At 37.0% G+C, this 21,255-nt stretch overlaps 1 protein-coding gene across 3 annotated transcripts in view; it reads right to left on the reverse strand.

The window, feature by feature from the left end:
* Positions 1-21,255, reverse strand: part of tiam2a (TIAM Rac1 associated GEF 2a) — a 128,176-nt gene that overhangs the window by 72,550 nt on the left and 34,371 nt on the right. For 2 of the 3 annotated variants that reach the window (XM_089120069.1, XM_039650975.2), the window contains exons 2-3: positions 9,503-9,564; positions 7,398-8,505 (exon numbers count right to left, since the gene is read on the reverse strand). In XM_089120069.1, coding sequence (XP_088976195.1) covers positions 7,398-8,498 — 1,101 coding nt within the window. In that variant the 5' untranslated portion in view covers positions 8,499-8,505; positions 9,503-9,564. Of the gene's footprint in view, positions 1-7,397; positions 8,506-9,502; positions 9,565-15,178; positions 15,409-21,255 lie in introns of those variants that run through there. The other variant, XM_039650976.2, reaches the window with a different exon arrangement.

Here is a 21,255-nt window from a genome sequence, read left to right on the forward strand (position 1 = left end):
AAGAACATATGAGTGGTTTAAATATTTATGCAAATGTTTTGCCACAGCATTTTAATAGAGTTGCTATTCATTTCTTAATGTTCAGTGTGGTCTTTAAGAAGAAAACCATAGAAACACAAATTACCTTAATTTGAGGTCTCATTCAGGTAGGTGGCAACAATTATGAGAAACAATATAAGGTCCCACTTTATATTATGTACCCTAACTACTACATGACTACAATGCACTTAACCATTTGATACCGTTTATTTATGTGCATAAATGCTGGTGCATTGTAATTAAATTTAAAGTACTTAAGTTTAATTTCCAATTTGAAGTTTAGCCCTAACCGTAACCCAAACCTTTACCCCAAAGCCTAAATAAAACTTTAATACCTAATCCCTTACTCCTAAACTTAACCATACCTCAAATATTTATCAGTAAATGTGGGAATTTTGTAGTACATAGTAGTTCAGGCTACTGAAAGCGTGACTAAGGTACTGTAAAACAGCAATAGTAAAACTAAGCAACAACAACTAACAAACAAAAACAGAATAACAGAGGAGTCAGTTATGGCCAGTGTACGAGAGTAAACTCAAGCACAGATTTTCATGTTACACAAATTTAGGAACAATGAAAGCTCATTCCTCCATCATAGTACTGTAGATATATATTTAAAGGAGTGTCAATAGAAAATCCCACTAATAAGATCATCAGTTCCCTTCTGCTCTTATGAGGAGCGCACATCAAAAGAATTCTGGGTAAGATCCTTCTCAAGCATCCTTCAAATTCAACACATCTCCAGCAGCTGACACTAATTACACAAGGGTTCAGACGTGCCAACAACACTGTATAAAACTTTACACTACAGCTGAGTTCTGGCATTCACGTGGAATTTTGAATGGCATTATAATTTTTTTTGGACAGACAAGTAATTTGGTGAGGTCAATTCGTAAAGAAAGACTGCACACATATATTAAAACGCGCATACATATAGACTAAACACGCAATACGCATGTGCACGTCATCTCAGTTACACAGAGATAACGTTTTTCCAAATTTTTCAACATTAAACCTAAGAACTTGTGTCATGGTTTGCATTCTGGAGCCACCAGGCACTGTTATTGTGCGAATGAGCGGGCCGGAGCACATTAAGGGTTTTCTGGCAGATTTGAGTGTTTCTTGGCTGAAGTGTTTAGACTGGTTCATAATAATACATTTTAAAATTGCTTTACATAGTTAAGGTTATCTCGATATCGGCAAAATGTTTATTTTTACTAAAGTTGTCCAGAGCCAAATTTTTTATCAGCACACATTCTAGGTCACTCTATTTTCCATCCCCTATAATGTATTTTCATCTGTTTCTAATCTCAGAAATCTACATCAAAAAGCTGCATTATCATTTACTACAAAGATGGCATGAAATTTGTCATTTCTTATTCACAGCAGCGCAGTCTTTGATTTTTAACAGGAATGAAAGCAAGGCTATGAGGGACAGTCACACATCTCTTCCATGGTTTGTATTATTATTTGTTGTGGAAAACTGAAAGTGATCTAGGAGCTTTATACAGCTTTTTACATTGATGTCATTAAAAACACGTCAAGTCTACCCCTCACAGACTCGCTCTCTGTCATGGCGGCGCTCTGAACAAGTCTGACTACTCAGCAACTAATCCGTACTAAGTTGCTAAAATGACCAAATTTCATGGCTGTAAATCTATTTTAGATAGACATGCCTTAAAATGCCTTTAGTTAAAAAAAATAATTCCAGGCTTTCTTATAATAAGAGTAGAAGAATGCAGTCACTTTGAATGACTGATTAAAGAAGAACTAGACTGTATCATCTCATATTATAAGTCTGAAGGGAGTAATACCAGGCTGTTTGTAAAAAAGAAAAAAAAGACCTTCTACAGACACAGACTGCACAGAAAATATCAAAGAGCCATTGTACTCATACTCAAACACATCATAAAAGCCGCAGAACAGGAAAATCTCACTACTGATGGGAAAAAACCCAAATATATAAGATTACAAAAATAAAATGGCTATGAGTATTATAGTAAGGCAGAATGAAAAATACTTTGAAATTTACACACACATTCAGCCAATAAAATGCATATAAGATCTAATCAGAATTAATAAAGCCTATAAACTAGGCCCAAATGTTACAAAGTAAATGTAACATTTATTTTATGAAATGAGGTACTCATGGTTTTGGTCTTTCTCCAATTCAATCTTTAAATTAATTGACTCCTTGCTTTCTTCAACACCATAAGCAGAAATTATCTCATGCTTCCTTTTTGTACTCACCAAACGCCAAGCATGGCTTCGATGAATACCTTCAGAGCACTAAACCTAAACTTGGGTTTGCGGTCTCATTGAACTGGCATGTTGCAGCTTTCAATATTGTGCCCTACATGTGCTCCTGGCAAAAACTGAGGCTAAAACATGATAAAACATGCATAAAAACTATAATTTGTGAAAAAATAACAAAATGTGAGCAGGGATTATAGAAAAAAAAATGTCTGACTTTGAAAAACTTTTTTACATTTATTTAGGGACTCAAGACCAACAGCTTTATAAGGGACAATGTTTTAGATTTTTTTTTCAGTTCACCCTTTATATAGTCAGTTTGATGAATTTCGAAAGTAGTTTAAATCTACAAAATGAAACTAATATTTTGTCTTTTGAAACCCATAAGATTACAGTAGCACAACATTAAAGCAACACTTTATTTAAAATGTGTACACGTCTATAAATCTATCAGGGCTCAAAGCTAAGGTTGAAGTACAGAATTTTTAATTTAGTTCTCTTTCACGACTTGTGTTTGGTTCAAAATCGCTTGGATGATTAAATTGGCAACACTTGAAGGCACAAGCATGCTAAATGTTCGTGGCGATGCAGCACTGGCCTGACTGTCCAAAGATTCCTCAGGTCTTACAAAGCGTTTTCCTCATAAATGACAACAAAGATGTATCTATTTCCTCTATTGTGTAAACTGCTGAGCATGGCTTTGATCAAGCTATACAATAAGACAAGAATAGTCTAAAATATACTTCATAAATGTCATAATGGTTTTAAAATCTATTGTGAGTGTCATATTACATTTACACATTAAAGCCCTATTCGCACGGGATTAGTATTACCTGGGGACCACGTGTGAATTTGAAATTACCCACCCACATCTGAATTTCGTGTGGCGCATTCGCACGGGATAAGCGAAGCCTGTGATTTTACTCGAATTTACTGACTTATCTCCCGGATATGATATCATTAGGCTATAGCTTTGAAATATATTGTCGTTATTATGTCTAGCTGTACAGAGGAATCGTCCTTACCGCATGCTGCTAAACATGTCATTCATCTCCATCTAATCATTCTTTTTGTTTTCTTGCTTCTGATGGTTTTCAGCTTTCTCTCTCTGTAAATTGCATAGTTGTACTAGCGATAAGACCCCACAATAACACTCCAACTTAGCCTCTTTTCCCCGCGAAAGATGGATAAAAAGGCGCAGATGAAACAAAAACCTTGAAAAAATGATATATGATCCGGCCAAATCACGGAGATGTCGATTCGCACGGGACAAATATTATCACAGGACCTCGGTGTTCGGCGAAATATAGTAGGTAATTTGCGGAGGAATTTTTACTTTACAAATTACAGACATGGCTGATTCTCACAGGATTAAGATCACAGACAAACTCTGCAATTATTACAAATTACTACAGGTCACCATGTAATACTAATCCTGTGCGAATAGGGCTTAAGACTTTACACATTAGATTAAAAATGTATTCATTCTGTTTTTGTTGTGAACAAGAATGACTTTGATTGATTGATTGATTGATTGATTGATTGATTGATTGATTGATTGATTGATTGACGTTCATGTCTGAAAACACTGACGATTTCAGAGACTGGTTTATTGAAACTGGACATATCCATTCAGTAGGTCCAACCAAATGAAAAACCCCTTGACAAGCAAACTACTGGCTTGTTATCTGTCTTCACAGGCAGGAAAAGCCACATGCACTGCGCTCCTTCCTTTCCGTTCGTCTCAGGTAAATAATGCGTCTTCAGCTCAGCTGTCGGAGTGTGTCGGAGTTCATGTGTTTTGGGGGGGCGTAGCTTTGGAAGGAGCCCAGAAGGGAGGGGGTGAGAGGTCTACAGACACTCGATTTTCATACTTTCTTTTTCAGAGTACTTATATTTTAATTATGCATTGATATATACAGAAAGTTAAAAAAAAAATGGAAAAAAGTTTTTTTTATAAAATTCCAGCCTACAATACCTTTAAGGTGACAAATGAAATAAATGTACTTGATTTTTGGGCCGATAGATCTCATAGCCTACTTTTATTTATTTTTTGTCTTAACGGCCCATGAAACTCGTACATCGGCAGCCCATTCGTTTTGTTTTGCCACCGACGGGAGCGTCGGCGCTCCGGTTTGCGTGTGTCTGTTTAAAAGCCTATAGAAACTGAAAGTGAGAAACTGAGATCAAGCATCCAACATGCTCATGTTGCGTTGTTTTCACCCTCTAATGAGTCTGTACAAATTGCGTAAAATGCGTTTCACAAAAAAAAAAATCACAAAAATGCATTGCACCTCTTTACACACATGTTCTGCTTGTTTGTTGTCTAAGAAGATAGTTCATATGTTGTACCAGGCCAATTATGGTTGTGAATATTATTGTTCAATAAAAAAAATAAAATAAATAAATAAAAAAAGTTACAGCTTCCGATGGCGCATTGACGAATCACATTCGGTGTACTTTGACAGATCAAGCCTCAACATGCTCATGTTGCGCGGTTTTCACCCTCTAATGAGTCTGTAATATGCGCTTCCAAAAAAACACACAAAAATGCATTGCACGTCTTTGCACACATGTTCTGTATATCTGCAATTGATAGTTACATCTTCCGATAGGCTCATTGGTGAATCCATGGACGGATCACGTCCTGTGCACTATGACCCCAGCGTGTGTCGCATATAGTGACGTCAAAAGCTGCGTCTTTTGACCATGCGTTTGGTTGACTCCCACTTGACTCCCATCTGGTATATGTTCCTTCTTATCATTATTGTCTTTTTACCATTGCTTCATTCTATCATTTCTTTCTCGTTTATACACTCGCAAATACAAGCACATTCACACACACACACACGTGCACGCGCATGCACACTTATGTCAAAACGAAAGTACACGGGGGCACCAAACTCTCCGTCTGCTCATCGCCTTTATTTATTTATTTTATATTTATTTTAGGGCTGTGCAAAAGTTAATTGCGATTAATCGCATCCAAAATAAAAGTCTGTGTTTACATAATATATTTGTGTGTGCTGTATATAATTATTTTGTATATATAAATACCTATGCATGCATGTATATATTTAAGAATTATTTGCGGTTAAATTCTGTATTTATTTATAAATACATAATCTATATTATATAAATATAAATATTTTATATATGAATAACATATTTTCTTAAATATATACATGCATGTGTGTGTATTTATATATACAAAATAATCATATACAGCACACACAAATATATTATGTAAACAGAGACTTTTATTTTGGATGCGATTAATCGTAATTAACTTTTGCACAGCCCTAATTTATTTTATTATTAATTGTTCTGACATGGTCTATTTATTGTATATTCTAACCAATTCAATGTTCAATCAATATTCAAAAGCAAAATGTTATCTGTTTGACCACAAATGTAATTGAATATTTTACATGGCATTTTTACCCCCTTTTTTTGAATGAGTGTATCTTAAAAACTAATTTATGTAAACAGTTCAAATCAATTCTGCATAGTTTTAAATTGCTTTATGCACATTTTTCTCATTGACAAGTTTGAGGTTGTAGAATTTTTTTTTAATTGTTTTTCTTTTTGTTTATTGCACTTTTGAGATATTTATCTAGTTACTATTGATTTATTACAAAGATAGCCTTCAAGTTGGGAGTGTAAGGATTATTTTGATGTATGGCATATGAAAATGCTCAAAAGAATGACAGCACAGCATGTAAAAATAGAAAGATACTGTACTCTGGTGGAACTGTTCTATGGTACTCATAAAGGGTTAATAGGCAGCGCTGAGTTGCTTCCAAGAATATAGCTTACTTACAAGTAGAAATTTGTACAAAACTAATTATGAAAGTTTCCTTTATTCTTCACAGCATTTGTTTGTGCTTTTGTCACAGCATATAGCCTATTATGTAGTAGTGTAATCTACACAGACACTGTAACTAAAAGAGGTTTGAATTTTTCTTTGTTCAATTTGCACACTGAATTGCACCAGACTAATGAATTTAACATTTAAATTTGCTTTAAACATGAATTAAACATTAAAATGCACAACATTTTCTTAAGGGGGCACCGAAACCCCCTTAAGAAATATCATGTCATGTCATGGCACCTTCATAATCATGAAATGGCACATCACGAATATGAAGGAGGTTTTATGCATGTTTATGACAACTGTCATTAAGTGGTATTCGCTCAATTATGACATTTTTAATGCAAATATGACATTGTTTGAGACGTCTTTGTTATGCCAACTTGACATAAACCAATAGATCATAACCTGTCAGTGTCTTTGTCATGACAACTTGGAAATTACTAAGACAACACAACCTGTCATAAATATGTCATAAACATGACATAGCAGATTAACTATCAAACTTAAGAAACCGCTTGGGTTAACATTACAATAAACCTTACAGGTGGTTGGTTTTGACATTGGCTGTAATAAGGCCATTATAACATTTTAATGACAAATTCAATTTGTACCTCTGTAGTAGAAGACAAGAAAAAAAAGAAACCGCCTGAAATTGACCATGAAAAAATAAAGTTATAGTGTAATAAGACATTTATTACAAATATTATTGATTTTTTTATTATTATTATTTCATATATTTGGAAAATGACCAACTTTTGATTGGGTGGGCCACAATGTTTTATGCGTCTTCGCCACTGGTTCATGTTCACTTGTGGTCTTACTGATTTACAATGGCCACTTTTGACGTTTGTGCTGATGTAAATGACGTGACCTGAATGATTCCTGAAATTGTGTGGCTTGTTGAGGAGTTGTAGTAAAACAAACTTATTTGCGATTTTCACCAAGCCACAACAAAAAAAAAATTAAGGAGAGCCGCAACCCCTCACCCCGAGAGTTAGCAATAGTAATGGTTGTTTGGATTAACAAGCACCACGAACAATGCAGAACTGACTCTAACTCTGACTAGAACTGCAGACAGAGGCTGGCATTGGATTTAAATCTTATTACATCATTCACTTTACAAAATAAAAATAAAACAAAGATATAGTCACAAAAGAGACCTACTACCAGAAAATGAGAGGTTTAAAATTAGCATGTTTAAAATAAAATGAAATAAAAGGATTGTTACCTGAAACTTCTTTTTCCTGGTCAAACTTCCAGTCCAGTCACTGATGCGCCTAATTCTGTTCCTGATGGACACTTTCTTTCCATTATTGTCTAGAAAAGGCTTAGGTTTACGACAAGGTAAGGTGAAGGAAGAATATTGCTTTTCCTCTGAGTCTCCTTCCGAATAGTGTTCTTCCATCACAGACACAAAGGAGGATCTGTGCTTTAAATGGCTGTCATTTGAAAACTGCAAATCCTTAACCGTAGAGAAGGTGGCAGCAATTTTGGGATCCCTGTAGAGGATGGTTGCAGTATTGGCAGCCAACGGCTCATCCAAAAACCCCACGTTAGATGAAATGATTTGTCTTTGGCTGTTAGGGGATGCACTGTCTGAATCGTTAAGTTCGACACTGGTCCCCCAAGGCAAGTCGTACAAGGAGCCATCTGAGCTCAGAGAGCTACCTTTACTGCTCTTGAAGCTGGAAACAGGCTGAGCAGCTCCAAGATGGGTGTCTAATGAGGGACTTACACCAGATAAGCCAGAACTGGTCTCTAATGTAGGGGAAAACTTGAGGAGCTGAACTGGTCCAGCGCAATCATCCAAAGTAACGGCATTGTTTGAACTGCTGTTAAATTCTACTCGTACACTACCATCTTTCTTTATAACAACCTTGGGGCTGCTCTGGTCCTCAATGTCCTCAAACCTGGGACTTTTCTCAAGCATCTTCATTGTGTTAATAGCATAATTGCCGGGTTTTGTCTTCTCCATGTGACCACCATAAAAGCAGCCATTTTTAGAAGGCAATGTCAAGCAGCCATCAGGCAACAAGTCCTCTGAAACCCCATTCCACTGACTATTTGCACCACTCTTTAGTTTATGTGTGATGTAATCATAATTGCGGGACATAAAGGTGTGGCTGCTCTTCGATGGGGAGGAACCACGATCTACATTTCTGGACTTCAATGCAGAAATTCCTGAACCAGCACTCCAAAAGCTAAGAGGTGATAAAGCGTCTTCTTTGGCAGAGTGCAGCTTGAATGAGTAGGGTTTCTGTCTGCCAGGGATGATAAAGCTATTGTTTCTAGAGCCCTGGATGCTATACTGGCTCTCAGAATTTCCCATCCTGGATCTAGAAGAGCAAGAGAAAGATTCTGTCAGCAACACAAAGCTATAATATGTTTTTTAAATATTGTTGTTATGGATTATGACTACGGTGTGTTTTGAGATTCTGATTGAGTTCTAGAGCCAGATTTACAAACATCTTACGCCAGCGCAAACCCTCCTTTGGCATTAAAAAACTACTGTCAGGATCTACTAAAGAAACGAATTGAAAATTTAGCGCTGAAAAGACGTAGAGACAGTTATTTTTACGGCTGACCTTATACGCCTTATTCACGGCAGCGCCATCTTTGATTTTTAATGAGAATGAAAGCGAGGCTGTGAGGGATAGACTTGCATCTCTTCAATGGGCTGTACTGTTATTTAATGTGTTTTCGGATTGTTCTGTTCATGAAACACTGGATAAATATCTTTTCAAGAAATGTCAGTTGACAAAAAACTCCCGACAATGTAAGCTGTGGAAAATTGTAAGTAATCTAGCCGCTTTATTCAGCTTTTTACAGCTGATGCCATTGGAAACACGGTAAGTCTATCCCTCACAGCCTCACTTTCATACCCGTCATGGCGCTGCTCTGAATAAGGCCTATTGCATATGCATTTGTAGGAGTTTCCCTTTCAGGTGCACAATGTATGGGAGGAGAGTATTTAAATGAATCATGCAAGGTGATTTACTAAGGTTTGTGCTCGTAAATTTACTGGTGTTTCCGCCCCAAAAAAGCACGTCTCAAACAAGACACTACCTGGTAGATTGCGTTGGTCATTATGGAAATTATTGGAATGTGTCTGTGTTTTCTTTAATTTAAATTTCCACTCCAATCAGAGCTGTTTTGGAAGTGTGCACTCATGCTAATTTGCCCTGTTTAGTAAATCTGGCCCATAGTGTTTGTTTGTGAATTTTAAGTGATATAAAAGTCTGCAAAAAGTTACTGAGATTTTCCAGTGAAGTGAGTTATTGCTTATCCATGGGCTTGGTTGTGAATGTGATATGCCGTAGTATACAGACTTACCAAGGCAGTTAGGCCTTTTATGGCCTTGGTGTCTTCACAGTCACCATTCTGTCCTTGGTTATCTGTGGGGGGAAATAAACATACTGGTCTTAGAATACATTAGGTGAAAAACATTCACAGTACAGCAAAAATATCAATAGAATGGTCCACCATTTCTACCACCTCAGGAAATGTGGTTGACATGTTAAAATTCAATGTGTAACCCTGGAAAACCTTTGATTGAGCAGGCTAAGCCTAATTAGATCTGGAGACTCACTGGCATTTCCATATCCTCTTTAAACTTTTTCTCCCTGAGCCGTCCAAATCTTGCCCTGACAGTTGGTCACAGTTTTGGTTTTGAAGAGGAAAAAAGTTGACTTCATTTACTATTTATTTTTTGACACACAAGTTCCAGCAACCTTTTTTTGGCTACATTGCTAAAAAAGCTTTGAGCAAGATACCAAATAAAGCTGTGGTCAGAACATGCTCTCAGTAGGCCAACTATCCACAAGACCACACAAACACACGCTTCACATCCCTACACACAAAAAACCCCAATGGGATAGTTTTTCTGTCCAAATGTTGGGTTGAGTCTGTTGGGTAGTTTTTGTGTTACCCAGCCACTGGGTTAGTCGTTAGTGGATGGGTAAATCTTACCAAAAGTTGAAACAATACACCCTCTGACACAGGGTTGAGTAAATGATAACAGAGTTTTCATTTTTGGGTGAGCAATCCCTGTAAGAAAACAGTGTCCAACACATTTCTAAGAACACATCTATACAAGCCAAGAGATGTCGTAACCACTATTAAGAGAGGTTAAATCCTCATTAGCGGAAGGAGAGATCAGGAATCAAGTGAATTTCAGAGATTACTATAGAAATGTCCAGAGAGAGCTGGGGGTTACAGTGGTTAATTTTATTCAACCTCTTGAATAAAACTTCTATTCAAGTTTTTTTTCCAAGGGCGCATTATACAGTACTGACCGAAGGTCGCAGTTACAAAAAAATATATAATTATATAAATTATATAAATTATAATAACATATTAGGAATAATATTAGGAGATTAAGATAAGGATTAGGACAAAAATATTAAGCAGCTCAGCCGTTTTAAACTGTGATAGTAAGATATGTTTCTTAATCACCAAATCATTTTCATAGTTTTCAAATATTACTGTTTTACTGTATTTTTGATCAAATAAGTGCAGTCTTGCAGGGCATAAGAGACTTCTTTTAAACACATAAAAAAATCTTACCGACCCCATACTTTTGAATGGTCGGTTTTCTGTGTGTTCAATTTATTCACTGACGAATCAAAGCTAACGATTGAACCTAGAAGTCATGCTATACTATAACATTCACTAATGAATATAACACACAGATGAATTCATGTAACTCAAGACAATAATGCAGTGGTTGTAGAAAGTTGTGAAAGCATTTCAGTTTAACCTATACATTGTGAAGAGAATCCAACTACAACAAAACTTTGTTTTCATTTGTGAAATTTTTCTCTAGGAAGTCAACAAAACACATTTTACAGCATATGGCAGGAGTGCAAGAAGAAACCACTGCTCTCTAAAAAGAACTTTTTAGCCTGTCTAAGTTTGCCAAGGAACATGTGGACGAGGACTGTAAGAAGAATGTCCTTTGGTCTCATGGGTCCAGATAACTACTTGGTTTTAAATAAGAAGTGTTACATTTGGAGAAAACCACATTCTGCGTACAATAATAGGAACCTAATCCCAACTGTAAAGCACAGTGGTGGCAGTAAAAAGATTTGGACCAGAGTTAAACTAAAAAAGTCTACAGGACAATATAAAGCTGACAGTCTGGGAACTGGCACTTAAAACAATGACACTGCAGCGAGACAATGGCCCTAAACATAAAGTCTACCATGTTTAAAGCACAAAAAATGTTTTAGCATGGCTAGACATGAGTGTAACCCAATAGAAGTGTTGTGGAAAGATCTAAAGAGCAGTTCACACATACACACACACACAGAAATGTTGGAAACCCAACAAAACTCACTAGTGGAAGAACTGTTATATGGAAAAATGGGCTAAAATTTCTCCAATGCTCTTCCTTGACAGGATTGATCCCCCATTACAAGAAAAAGTTGGTGGTGTTGTTGCTTGAGAGCGAAAGGACAATAACGCTGTGGTATCATTTTGCACATAAGCTAAAATATACAATGTTTTTGGTGTCATTTTTTTCACAATTTGGTTCTTTACAAAATCTAGCTGAAACAAGGCTCAAACGTCATTTCAACTTTGATTCAAAAAAGCATGAGAAAGTAAAGCATGTGTTATATTATGATATTATGATTGCTGAAGCTTATTTGAACATCTGTCTTTGCATAAAACTCCTCTCTTTTACCTCCCAATTCACTGCTCAACATCAATGCCAATTAGAGTGTCAACTACAACACGCACAGGAAAGAATATGCTCATTGCTTTTTCACACAGAATGACATAAAAAAAGGCTTTAGTCTGACAAATGAGCCTGTTGCAGTGCAATGCTATAGTTAAAATGATCATTTTCCTTAACTACAATTTAAATTGTTGCTTTTACAATTTGGTGGTTAAAGCTGGCAGAAACTCGAGCAGAAACATTAAGGAGACATGTAAATAACAGTATTTCAGTGACAATGTGGCTTACAATCAATAATTAAAAAAGTGAAAGAAGTTAAGGCGGCATTTAAAGAACTTTATATGCCAAAAGGTTCATGTGAGAACATGCAATCTCTAATGTCAGGTTGACACCAAAAGCATGGCCATGCAAAAGGCACATAACTAGCGTGCAGAACATAACAAAAGCAATAGAGCCAACACTTTCTCTGTCATAGTTCTCTTATGTCCTGCTGTTACGTAAGAGAACTCTATATTATTAGACATCCAGCCCCCAGATCACTCTCCCTCATCATGTTACTGTCCCGAGATTTGACAGCAGCAGCTGACAACAGTGTTTAGATGTAGTCATAGCATTTCACTTTTGTCCTTAGAGGGGCAGAACAGGGTGGGTTAGGAGTAGGGCTGCATGATGAATCGAAGTTAAAACGCACACGATTGGTTTAATGCTTGTCAGTGAAGCACGTCTCTGTGATCAGTAATAAATGCTGTAAGATTTATTATTAAGTAAGATAAACGCGGGTCGTTCTAGGAAATCCTTATAGGCATCATACTATTGCTGTAACTGAATAAACAGAAGATTGAAATGCTTTGATTGATTAAACATGACTAGTAAACATACTGCTTCAAAAAATTCTGGAGTTCTTTAAGCCTTCTCGGACATTTTCATGATAATAAAGTAAGGCTCAATGCTAATCGACATATCACTGTATAGAACACTACAAAATAATAATGTTGTGTGCCTTATTCTGAGTAAGTAGCCACATCAGGTCATAAAATATGTTTTCAAACAATCAGCTGACATTATGAAGTGAGTTTGGGTAAAAACAAGTTATTAAATGTTGTCTTTTGGACAATAGGTTCATAAATGCTTCTCATGTTTGGAAAGATGTTTGACACATGTTGCTTTTTCAAATGCACGTTACAAGTGACTCTTTCAGATGGACCCCATTTACACCTGGTATTAAAATGCGATCTGTATCCAGATAAGTTATGCGGATAATAAGTGTTCTGATATTACCAATTCCATTTACACCTGGCCACATAAATGTGTTTTTGCAAAACGGATATAAATCCGATCTTCAACTCCCGCATTATATGCAGATTTGATGGATTGCACGCCACCAAAAACAACAGATATGAGCTGCATTTTATTGCTCATCAGCTAATTTCAAAATCAAAGACATCAATAAAAGAGAGTGGCAACAGCCCTGGTAAGATCATTTCGTTTCTTTACTTGAAGATGATTGTGTGTTAAGCGTCTGTGACTTACTTTCACTTTTATTTGCGATGTTTGCATGTTGGCTTGATGAATATACGCTCAGCTGCTAATGTGCGGTGATGCGTGTCACAGTAGCGCAGTCATATCTGACTGTAACATGACAATATAGCCTTTATAACACGCTCTCAGTCGTTTATTTTTTTAGCATTTTTGGGAGAAGTAAAATATACATATGTGGTTTCAACAACCAGATTGCGTTTACACCTAGTAAAGATCCGGACACAATGCGAGCCAGACTACCTCCAGATGTGGTCAGGCAGATCCGATCACAATCCAATCACAACGCATTTACACCTTGCATTAACATGCGTTTTTTATTATCCGGATAACTTATCTGGATACAGATCGCATTTTCTCAGTGACAAGCTGCACATAAAAATACAGTTTTGGTCAGAATTATTGGCATACCATATTAATACTTTTTGCAACCTCATTTTCCCAAGATATTAGCTCTAAGTCTTCTCCTTTAATGCCTGATGAGTTTGCAGAACATCTGACAAGAGATCAGAGACCATTCCTCCATACAGAATCTCTCCAGAACCTTCAGATTCACAAGTTCATGTTGGTTCTTCTTTCTGTTCAGTTCAAACCACTTATTTTCTACAGGGTTCAGTTTAGGGGACTGGGACGGTCCAACCATGGCCCATTATAAGATTTCTAGCAGAGGCAGTCAGGTGTTTTCTCTGTTGGTATTTGCTAGAATCCATAATATCATATATCTGAACAAGATGTACATTGGGTATTTTTATCCCTGTTTGCACCAAAACCATTTCCTGTGTTTTTAATTCAACCTTAAGTTCCTGCCAAAACTTTTTGTTGTTGTTATTTATTTTCATCTGACCACAGAATCCGGTCCCTTTTGAAGTTCCAGTCGAGACAACTGAATATGCAGGAGTTTGATTTTGGAGGAGCGAGGAGGATTTTTTTTAACCCTCCCAAACAACATGTGGTTATGTAGGGGTTGCTTTCTGACCTCAAGAGTCAACTAATCTCTGAAATTCTTCATCTGTGATCATATTTATACACCTCATATTTAAACTCATGTGAAACAATAAGTCATAGCTAGACAATTTCATGTTCCTAGTCACCCTGGTGTTCTAAAACATGTCAATATCAATGGAAACATAGCTACTTCAGAGATATTTTACTCGTAAAAAATTAAGGTGTGTCAAAAATTGTGGCAAACATGTTTTGGAGAAAAACATTTAATCCATAATGTGATTTCCGCAGATTTATCCTACTCTCGGTGTAGATTTAATGCCCTAGCAAAGTCTCAATGCACATTTTATGTCTCTGTACTCAAGACATCCCTGTCAAATGTCAACTGATAGGATATTTCAACATCATAACAGAAACATTGACAGTATTTGATCATCACCAGTCCACCCATCTCCTAAATCTTTCTGATGAACTGAAGACAAATGAATCTGTGCAACATACTGACTGACTACGGTTCAATAAATCAGTCTTCAAAAAATAAGTCTTCAGTTTAAAAAGAACAGAAGGCATATGAAGTTTCAATGAACGGTCAATTATTCAGACAGCAATAAGCTAAAGTGAACCAACAGCAACAGTCTGTCCCTAAGCCTACACCTGCAGCCTGTTTTTTTCTGTTAATCCAGTTAGAGGCTACAAAGGCAAGGCTGAAAAACACAGACAAAAACACCTTTCCCTTACCTTTGGGAAAAAGCTTTAATCTACAATGCTTTGAAAAGGAAGAAGAATCCATTCTATCTGATCTCAACATCAATTCTCAGAAAGACACACACTTAAGAGACTAAATGACTCACACAAAAGCACATGCGCACACGTGGAAACCCCCTCGCAGATGGAGAGTGACTCCTGCTCTGGACAGCACTGCTGCGGCGTGAAGGGAAAAGCTGATGTCTGTCTGGCCAGTGCTTCTTGTTTCTTTGGTATAGCATAAACTCCACCTGAAGTTACATCTCTGTTGTTCTTTACTCAAAGCTGAGGACAGAAGCTGAACCCCCACAGTTTCCCATGGAGGGTTAACGCTAACCGAATGTTCCCGTGTCCACAGTGTTATCTGACCCTGCATAGCACCATCACCCCCACACTGAGAGGCGGGACGGCAGGGAGGGCAGCCAGAGAAATGGGGGAAATGGACGGGTAAAAGAGGAGGGGTTAAAGATGGATTCATTTTCAACTCTATGGGGAACAAAATACCAAAATTTGATAACTGTGAGGTTGGACGGCACACAACTCGGATAGACACAAGTCTACATATTTTTATTTGGTATACCCTTATAAACAAGTACAAGGAATGTTGTATTTATCTGGCAGCTCTCAATTCCACCATGCTCCCTAAAAACAATCAAACAAAAAGTGAATTCAAACTGGCTAATTCATAAAACAGGATCACAGCTTATTAGACAAAGTTGAACACAGGAGTTCATTGCCAAGAAGTATTTAAATCTGATGTCTTATGGGTGAAAATATGAAGTTCTTAGCAGTTATAAGCTATTAAATGATAACTCCGGTCAATTTTAACATTGAGCTAATTTTTTTGTTTGGCCTGACTAGCTAACCACAAAGCTAGCTAAGGCCACTATCATCAGTGGAAGACCGCTAACGTTAACATTAATGAGCTTTGGTTCCTCTGTTCTGTTGCGACAATAAAAGAAACGAGTTTCTTTTTAAAATGCATTATCATATAATTTTATTTAAAACTCATACATAACTAAAAATAACTAATGTTAGGGAAATCTGTTAATGTTTTGTTGCACGTTTCTGAAAAAAAAAAAAATATATATATATATATATATATATATATATATATATATCGGAACATCGGATTTTAAAACAAACAAAGTATACAACATTTTAAAAATGAGTAAATACAATATCAATTCTTCTTCCAAAACGCGATTTTTTCTTACCCTGATTGACTATGGTAAGCCTATTACAAGAATTTATATTTTAGACCTAGCGGGATGGTTTTCATGTGAAAAATGCATACGTACGTCACTGGTCCGTGCATAACTGTCTCACCATATCTATAAATAGATAAAAGTTGCTCTGACTACTGGAGCTTGAAGTCTTGAACCAAAATCAACCTTTTAAACAAATGACAAATAGAGAACGAGACAGAGCTTGTGATAAAACAAGAATCAACATTGGCTTGGCTTTTCGAAGATGGCAAGAACTGATGGATTTGAAATGTTGTAAAAGCGACACAGAGATGCCGTTTTCATTTTTATTACTCAGCAGATGAGTACGGTATTTTATTGAGCAGATAAATTGCCATATGTAGCTCTCTACAGAGTTCATTGTAAAGCATTATCCATTGTAAAGGGTCATACCCATCCGCACAGTCTCACAGAACTGCAGCAAAATCAAAACAATGTTCGTCTACAAAATACATGCAGTTTTGTTTTTTAACCACTAGAGGACCAAAAGTTTATCTTTAAGGTTTTCCTTGTAGAACCTAAGCAATCAGTCTCTCTTGGGTTTGTCTATGCTTGATTTTGAAGTTTGAGGTGTCAATACGAGCAGAGCTACCCAGCAAGATCCAGCAGAAAACAAATGACTGACAAAATTTACTGTCTCTAATCACTTAACACTATGGCTCATTAAGTCATTAACTCAAATTGGATATGAAAAAAAGAAATAGCTTTATAATGCATGGTTACGACACAGTGAATACTTCATTATGAAAGTCAACCATATTCAGAGTGTGCAAACTCCTTTGATTCAAAATTATAGTGTAATGCCAGTAAGAATATTTATTGAAAAGCATGCACAGTACAGAAATGACTTCTCACTTCTATTGCAGATAAGAAGTAAACATCTACTTTTCTGTAGAGCCTCTACAATTTACTATTTTTATAAAGATAAGCATTCAGTGGATGATCCTAATTAGTAGATCACGCTTTAAAGGATTTCATGCAGTGACTGGTGATTAGCTAAACAACAAAAGAGCAGAATGAATAAAGAGGATCAGGGTGACAATGAGTCTCCATTATAAATTGTTTAAAGGAGCTGGTGCCTTTGAAATGGGAAATGTCTTTGTGGGGATTAGGGACACAAGGTCATACATATTCACTAAAGGCATGATCCTGCTAATTACACACAGAACAATAGATTTTGGCCTTTACTGGGCTGTGCACAAAGCTCATTAACAGCATCTGTTGGCATAATCAAAAGTGCACTAGCCAACATTAAAGAGAGCAAGAACTCACAAGTAGTTTTCTGTAGTGCTGAATGAGACGGGTTTTACAGCCTATTTCGCATTAGTTTGGCAAACACAAGCTTCATAGACCAATGAATCTTATCAGTATGTAACCTTAAATGGAACAAATGGTCTAGACTCCAGCCATCCTGGCTGTCTTCAATGGTAATGGGCAAAACATACTGTGCATAAGCACACAGTCGGTTGTCTGTCAACAAAAATGAATACATACGATTTAAGCTACGGACTGGCTTTGACCATTCCAATATGGCGGACAGCTTACGTTTGTTGATTTAGAATAACTTTTAGTACGATAATTTGTTTGTGAAAATGTTGTACACAAATTTCACACACAAAACTGTGCAACGTGCTAAGAGAATAAGACCCACTGGAATTAAACAGAACCAAATCATACAACTGATAAATAACTAGAAGAATAACAAAGTGCAGTAAATAGTAAAACTTTCTGTGCTACAAACCTGTGTTGTTTATAATTACAACAATACATTAACACAAATATGGTAATACCAGTCTGCAATATCAAGCTGTTTTTGTACAGTTAAAAATAACTGGAAGCTGATGACACCAGAAGCCAGACACATTCAATTTAAAGTATGTTCACTCTTACGTTAAAAGTAAAGTTGAATGTGTTGACGTAAGAAGTCTGTCGGAAAGACTATAATAAAGCTCTGTTGGAGCGCTTTGCGACTAGTTTTCTGCTGCAAGATGGACGACTGACCACTGTCACTTAGAAGTAAAAAAAAAAAAAAAAAAAGTAGGCAAATTGGACTAAATGAAACTAAAGCACTACCCCTCATCTAGGTGGATGAAGAAAACAGCTCAGCGATTTAAGGCCATTTCTGATGGTTAACATCACAGAGTTTACCAGTATTTTGGTACTGGTGTGTGAATGGTATCTTACCGGTAAAGAGACAGAACGGTGTTGCTTGTGTGACCAGCACATGTGTGGAACATGTATTTACCAGAAAAGTTACTCCGGTTTTACAGTAATTTACTGGGACAGCAATGTGAAAGGGACTACTGTTTCATCAACTGGGGTTGTATACTGTAGATTACCATCATGTTCATTTTGACCAATCCACTTGCACTTCTACTTTCCACTTGACCTATCCCCTAAAAGTGTATTCACTGTCACTAAATTTCCTTTTCCAAGTTCTTGGTTTAAATCAACTTGTGTTCTTGTCAGTCAGTATAGTTCATGAGAGCGGTCAAACACACATTGGAGATCAGCAGAGACAAATCATCCTCTTGACTAGACTCTGTAGCTGGAAGGAACTTGCTCTTTAAAAATCTTGTATAGAAGACCTAAATGTCAGCAGTGATCCCAAGAGCTATCATGTAGTTCAAGTAAGTCACTGAAAAAAGGCAACATTGCCAAAATTGACAACAGCTGTAAACTGTAAACACATCAGGCCATATCATTAAACCTTTGCAGAGAACCTCAATGATTGTTAGTGACGGTTCATAAGAGACAAAGAAAAATCAAACATTGTGCATTTTTAATTAATCACACTGCCAGCCATTATCTGAAGCCAAACAGAGTATGAGATGCAACGACTGCCACAAACGCAAATCTGTTGCAGATGTGTCCACTCAGATCACTTGAACCAAAAGATGAATCTATGATGGTTCAGTGATAAAACAGAGTGCTGGAAGACCAAATGCTGACAAATGAAGAGGAAAAGACACGCATGGATACTTATAAAGGGAACCATATTTTGGTATTAAAGGAGTGTAAAAAACCTTGTGCCCATTTCGATAAAAGCTGTCCACAGCCCACACCTGCTGCAATCTATCTCCACTGACATGCACGCTACACATGGAGGGAACCTAAATCGTATTACTTAAACCACTAAATTGAATAAGGCTGACCCGACTCGCTCTGTGTCCTTTGGCGAGCAATCTGTCAAGTCAAGGTGCTGGAGTTCATTGAAATCAATGGTGAGTCTGATGTGGTCTGGGTGCTGGGAGATTTTGCCAGTGTCTCAGATGATTTTTCATTCACTTTTCAGGCCTCATTTACACAGCCGGTGGGGACTCGGAGTTGCTGAGCAAGGAAAAAGGATCCTTAACATCTGCAGCTTCTTCCTAGTGGTAAATTCAGTGTTATAGCAACCATTACAACTGGAGAGGACATGTCCTCCAACTTAATTTGCTATTTACAGTGAGGAAAATAAGTATTTGAACACCCAGCTATTTAGCAAGTTCTCCCACTTAGAAATCATGGAGGGGTCTGAAATTGTCATCATAGGTGCATGTCCACTGTGAGAGACAACTATTTTTAACTATTTATTTGTATGATACAGCTGCAAATGATTATTTGAACACTTAAGAAAATCAATGTTAATATTTGGTACAGTGTTAATATTTGGTACAGCATCTCCCTCCAAAGATTCTCTATTGGCTTTAGGTCTGGAGACTGGCTAGGTCACGCCAGAGCCTTGATATGCTTCTTACAGAGCCACTCCTTGGTTATCCTGGCTGTGTGCTTCGGGTCATTGTCATGTTGGAAGACCCAGCTTCGACCCATCTTCAATGCTCTAACTGAGGGAAGGAGGTTGTTCCCCAAAATCTCGCAATACATGGCCCCAGTCTTCCTCTTATTAAAGGAGAACTCCGGCGAACAATCACCTTTGGTCTAATAAAACATCGGTGCCTAGTCAATCGTTCTCTGAGATTTGTTTTCTTGATAATCGAATGTAAAGAGTTTTATCTCTAAAAACTGTTTAGCGTATAATGCTAGTACTGGGGGCATTGACTAAGTAAAAGAAATCGCTAGTTTATACCACTAACAAGGCTCAAAATAGCCCCACACTAACACAGAAACATACTGAGGCTCCATACATGCAAAACGAAGCATTGGGAACTTTGTAAGTGTACAGACCATTTAATAAGAAGATACTTTATGAAGACAGTTCTTCGTGTATACAGACAGGAGCCATCTTAAAAAATAGTCTCGATAAGTCGATCCCCGAAAGCGGTTCATACAGTTCAGAAGTTCGCTGAACTTCATACAGCTCACTCAGATCACTCAGCGCGTCGTTCGGGGATCGACTTTTTATTGAGACTATTTTTTTAAGATGGCTCCTGCCTGTATACGCGAAGTGAACTGTCTTCATAAAGTATCTTCTTATTAAACGGTCTGTACACTTACAAAGTTCTCAATGCTTCGTTTTGCATGTATGGAGCCTCATAATGTTACTGCGTTAGTGTGGGGCTATTTTGAGTCTTATTAGTGGTATAAAGCATGATGCTATCATGATGCATGATGCTAATGAACATGCAAGGTAATGTTATTATGGATTCAAGATAACCTTATTACGAATTGTTTTGATTTTTGAATGCTTCTTTGTCATTAACCAGTTAAATCTAACAACACAGTGTGTATTCTGCGTAAAGGCTGCATGCACACTTTGATGTAAACAACCCCAACATGAATGAGATGCATGCCGGAAAGACTGAATGGGAATATAATGCCCCCTCTGATGGTGGGTAGCGCTTTGAGAAAAGCAGAAACCATGCAGTCACCTGTCAACAAAACGGGTCTCACAACTTTCTGTATTTGACACCAGCTTGTCATGGAGAAAAAAGTACATTTCCATGTTCTAAAAAAGTTTTTTTTTTTTTGTTAATTATCAGTAAGTTCTGATAATT

The sequence above is a fragment of the Pimephales promelas genome, chromosome 15 (genome assembly GCF_988280905.1).
Source record: "Pimephales promelas chromosome 15, fPimPro1.hap1.1, whole genome shotgun sequence".
NCBI classification, from domain to species: domain Eukaryota; kingdom Metazoa; phylum Chordata; class Actinopteri; order Cypriniformes; family Leuciscidae; genus Pimephales; species Pimephales promelas.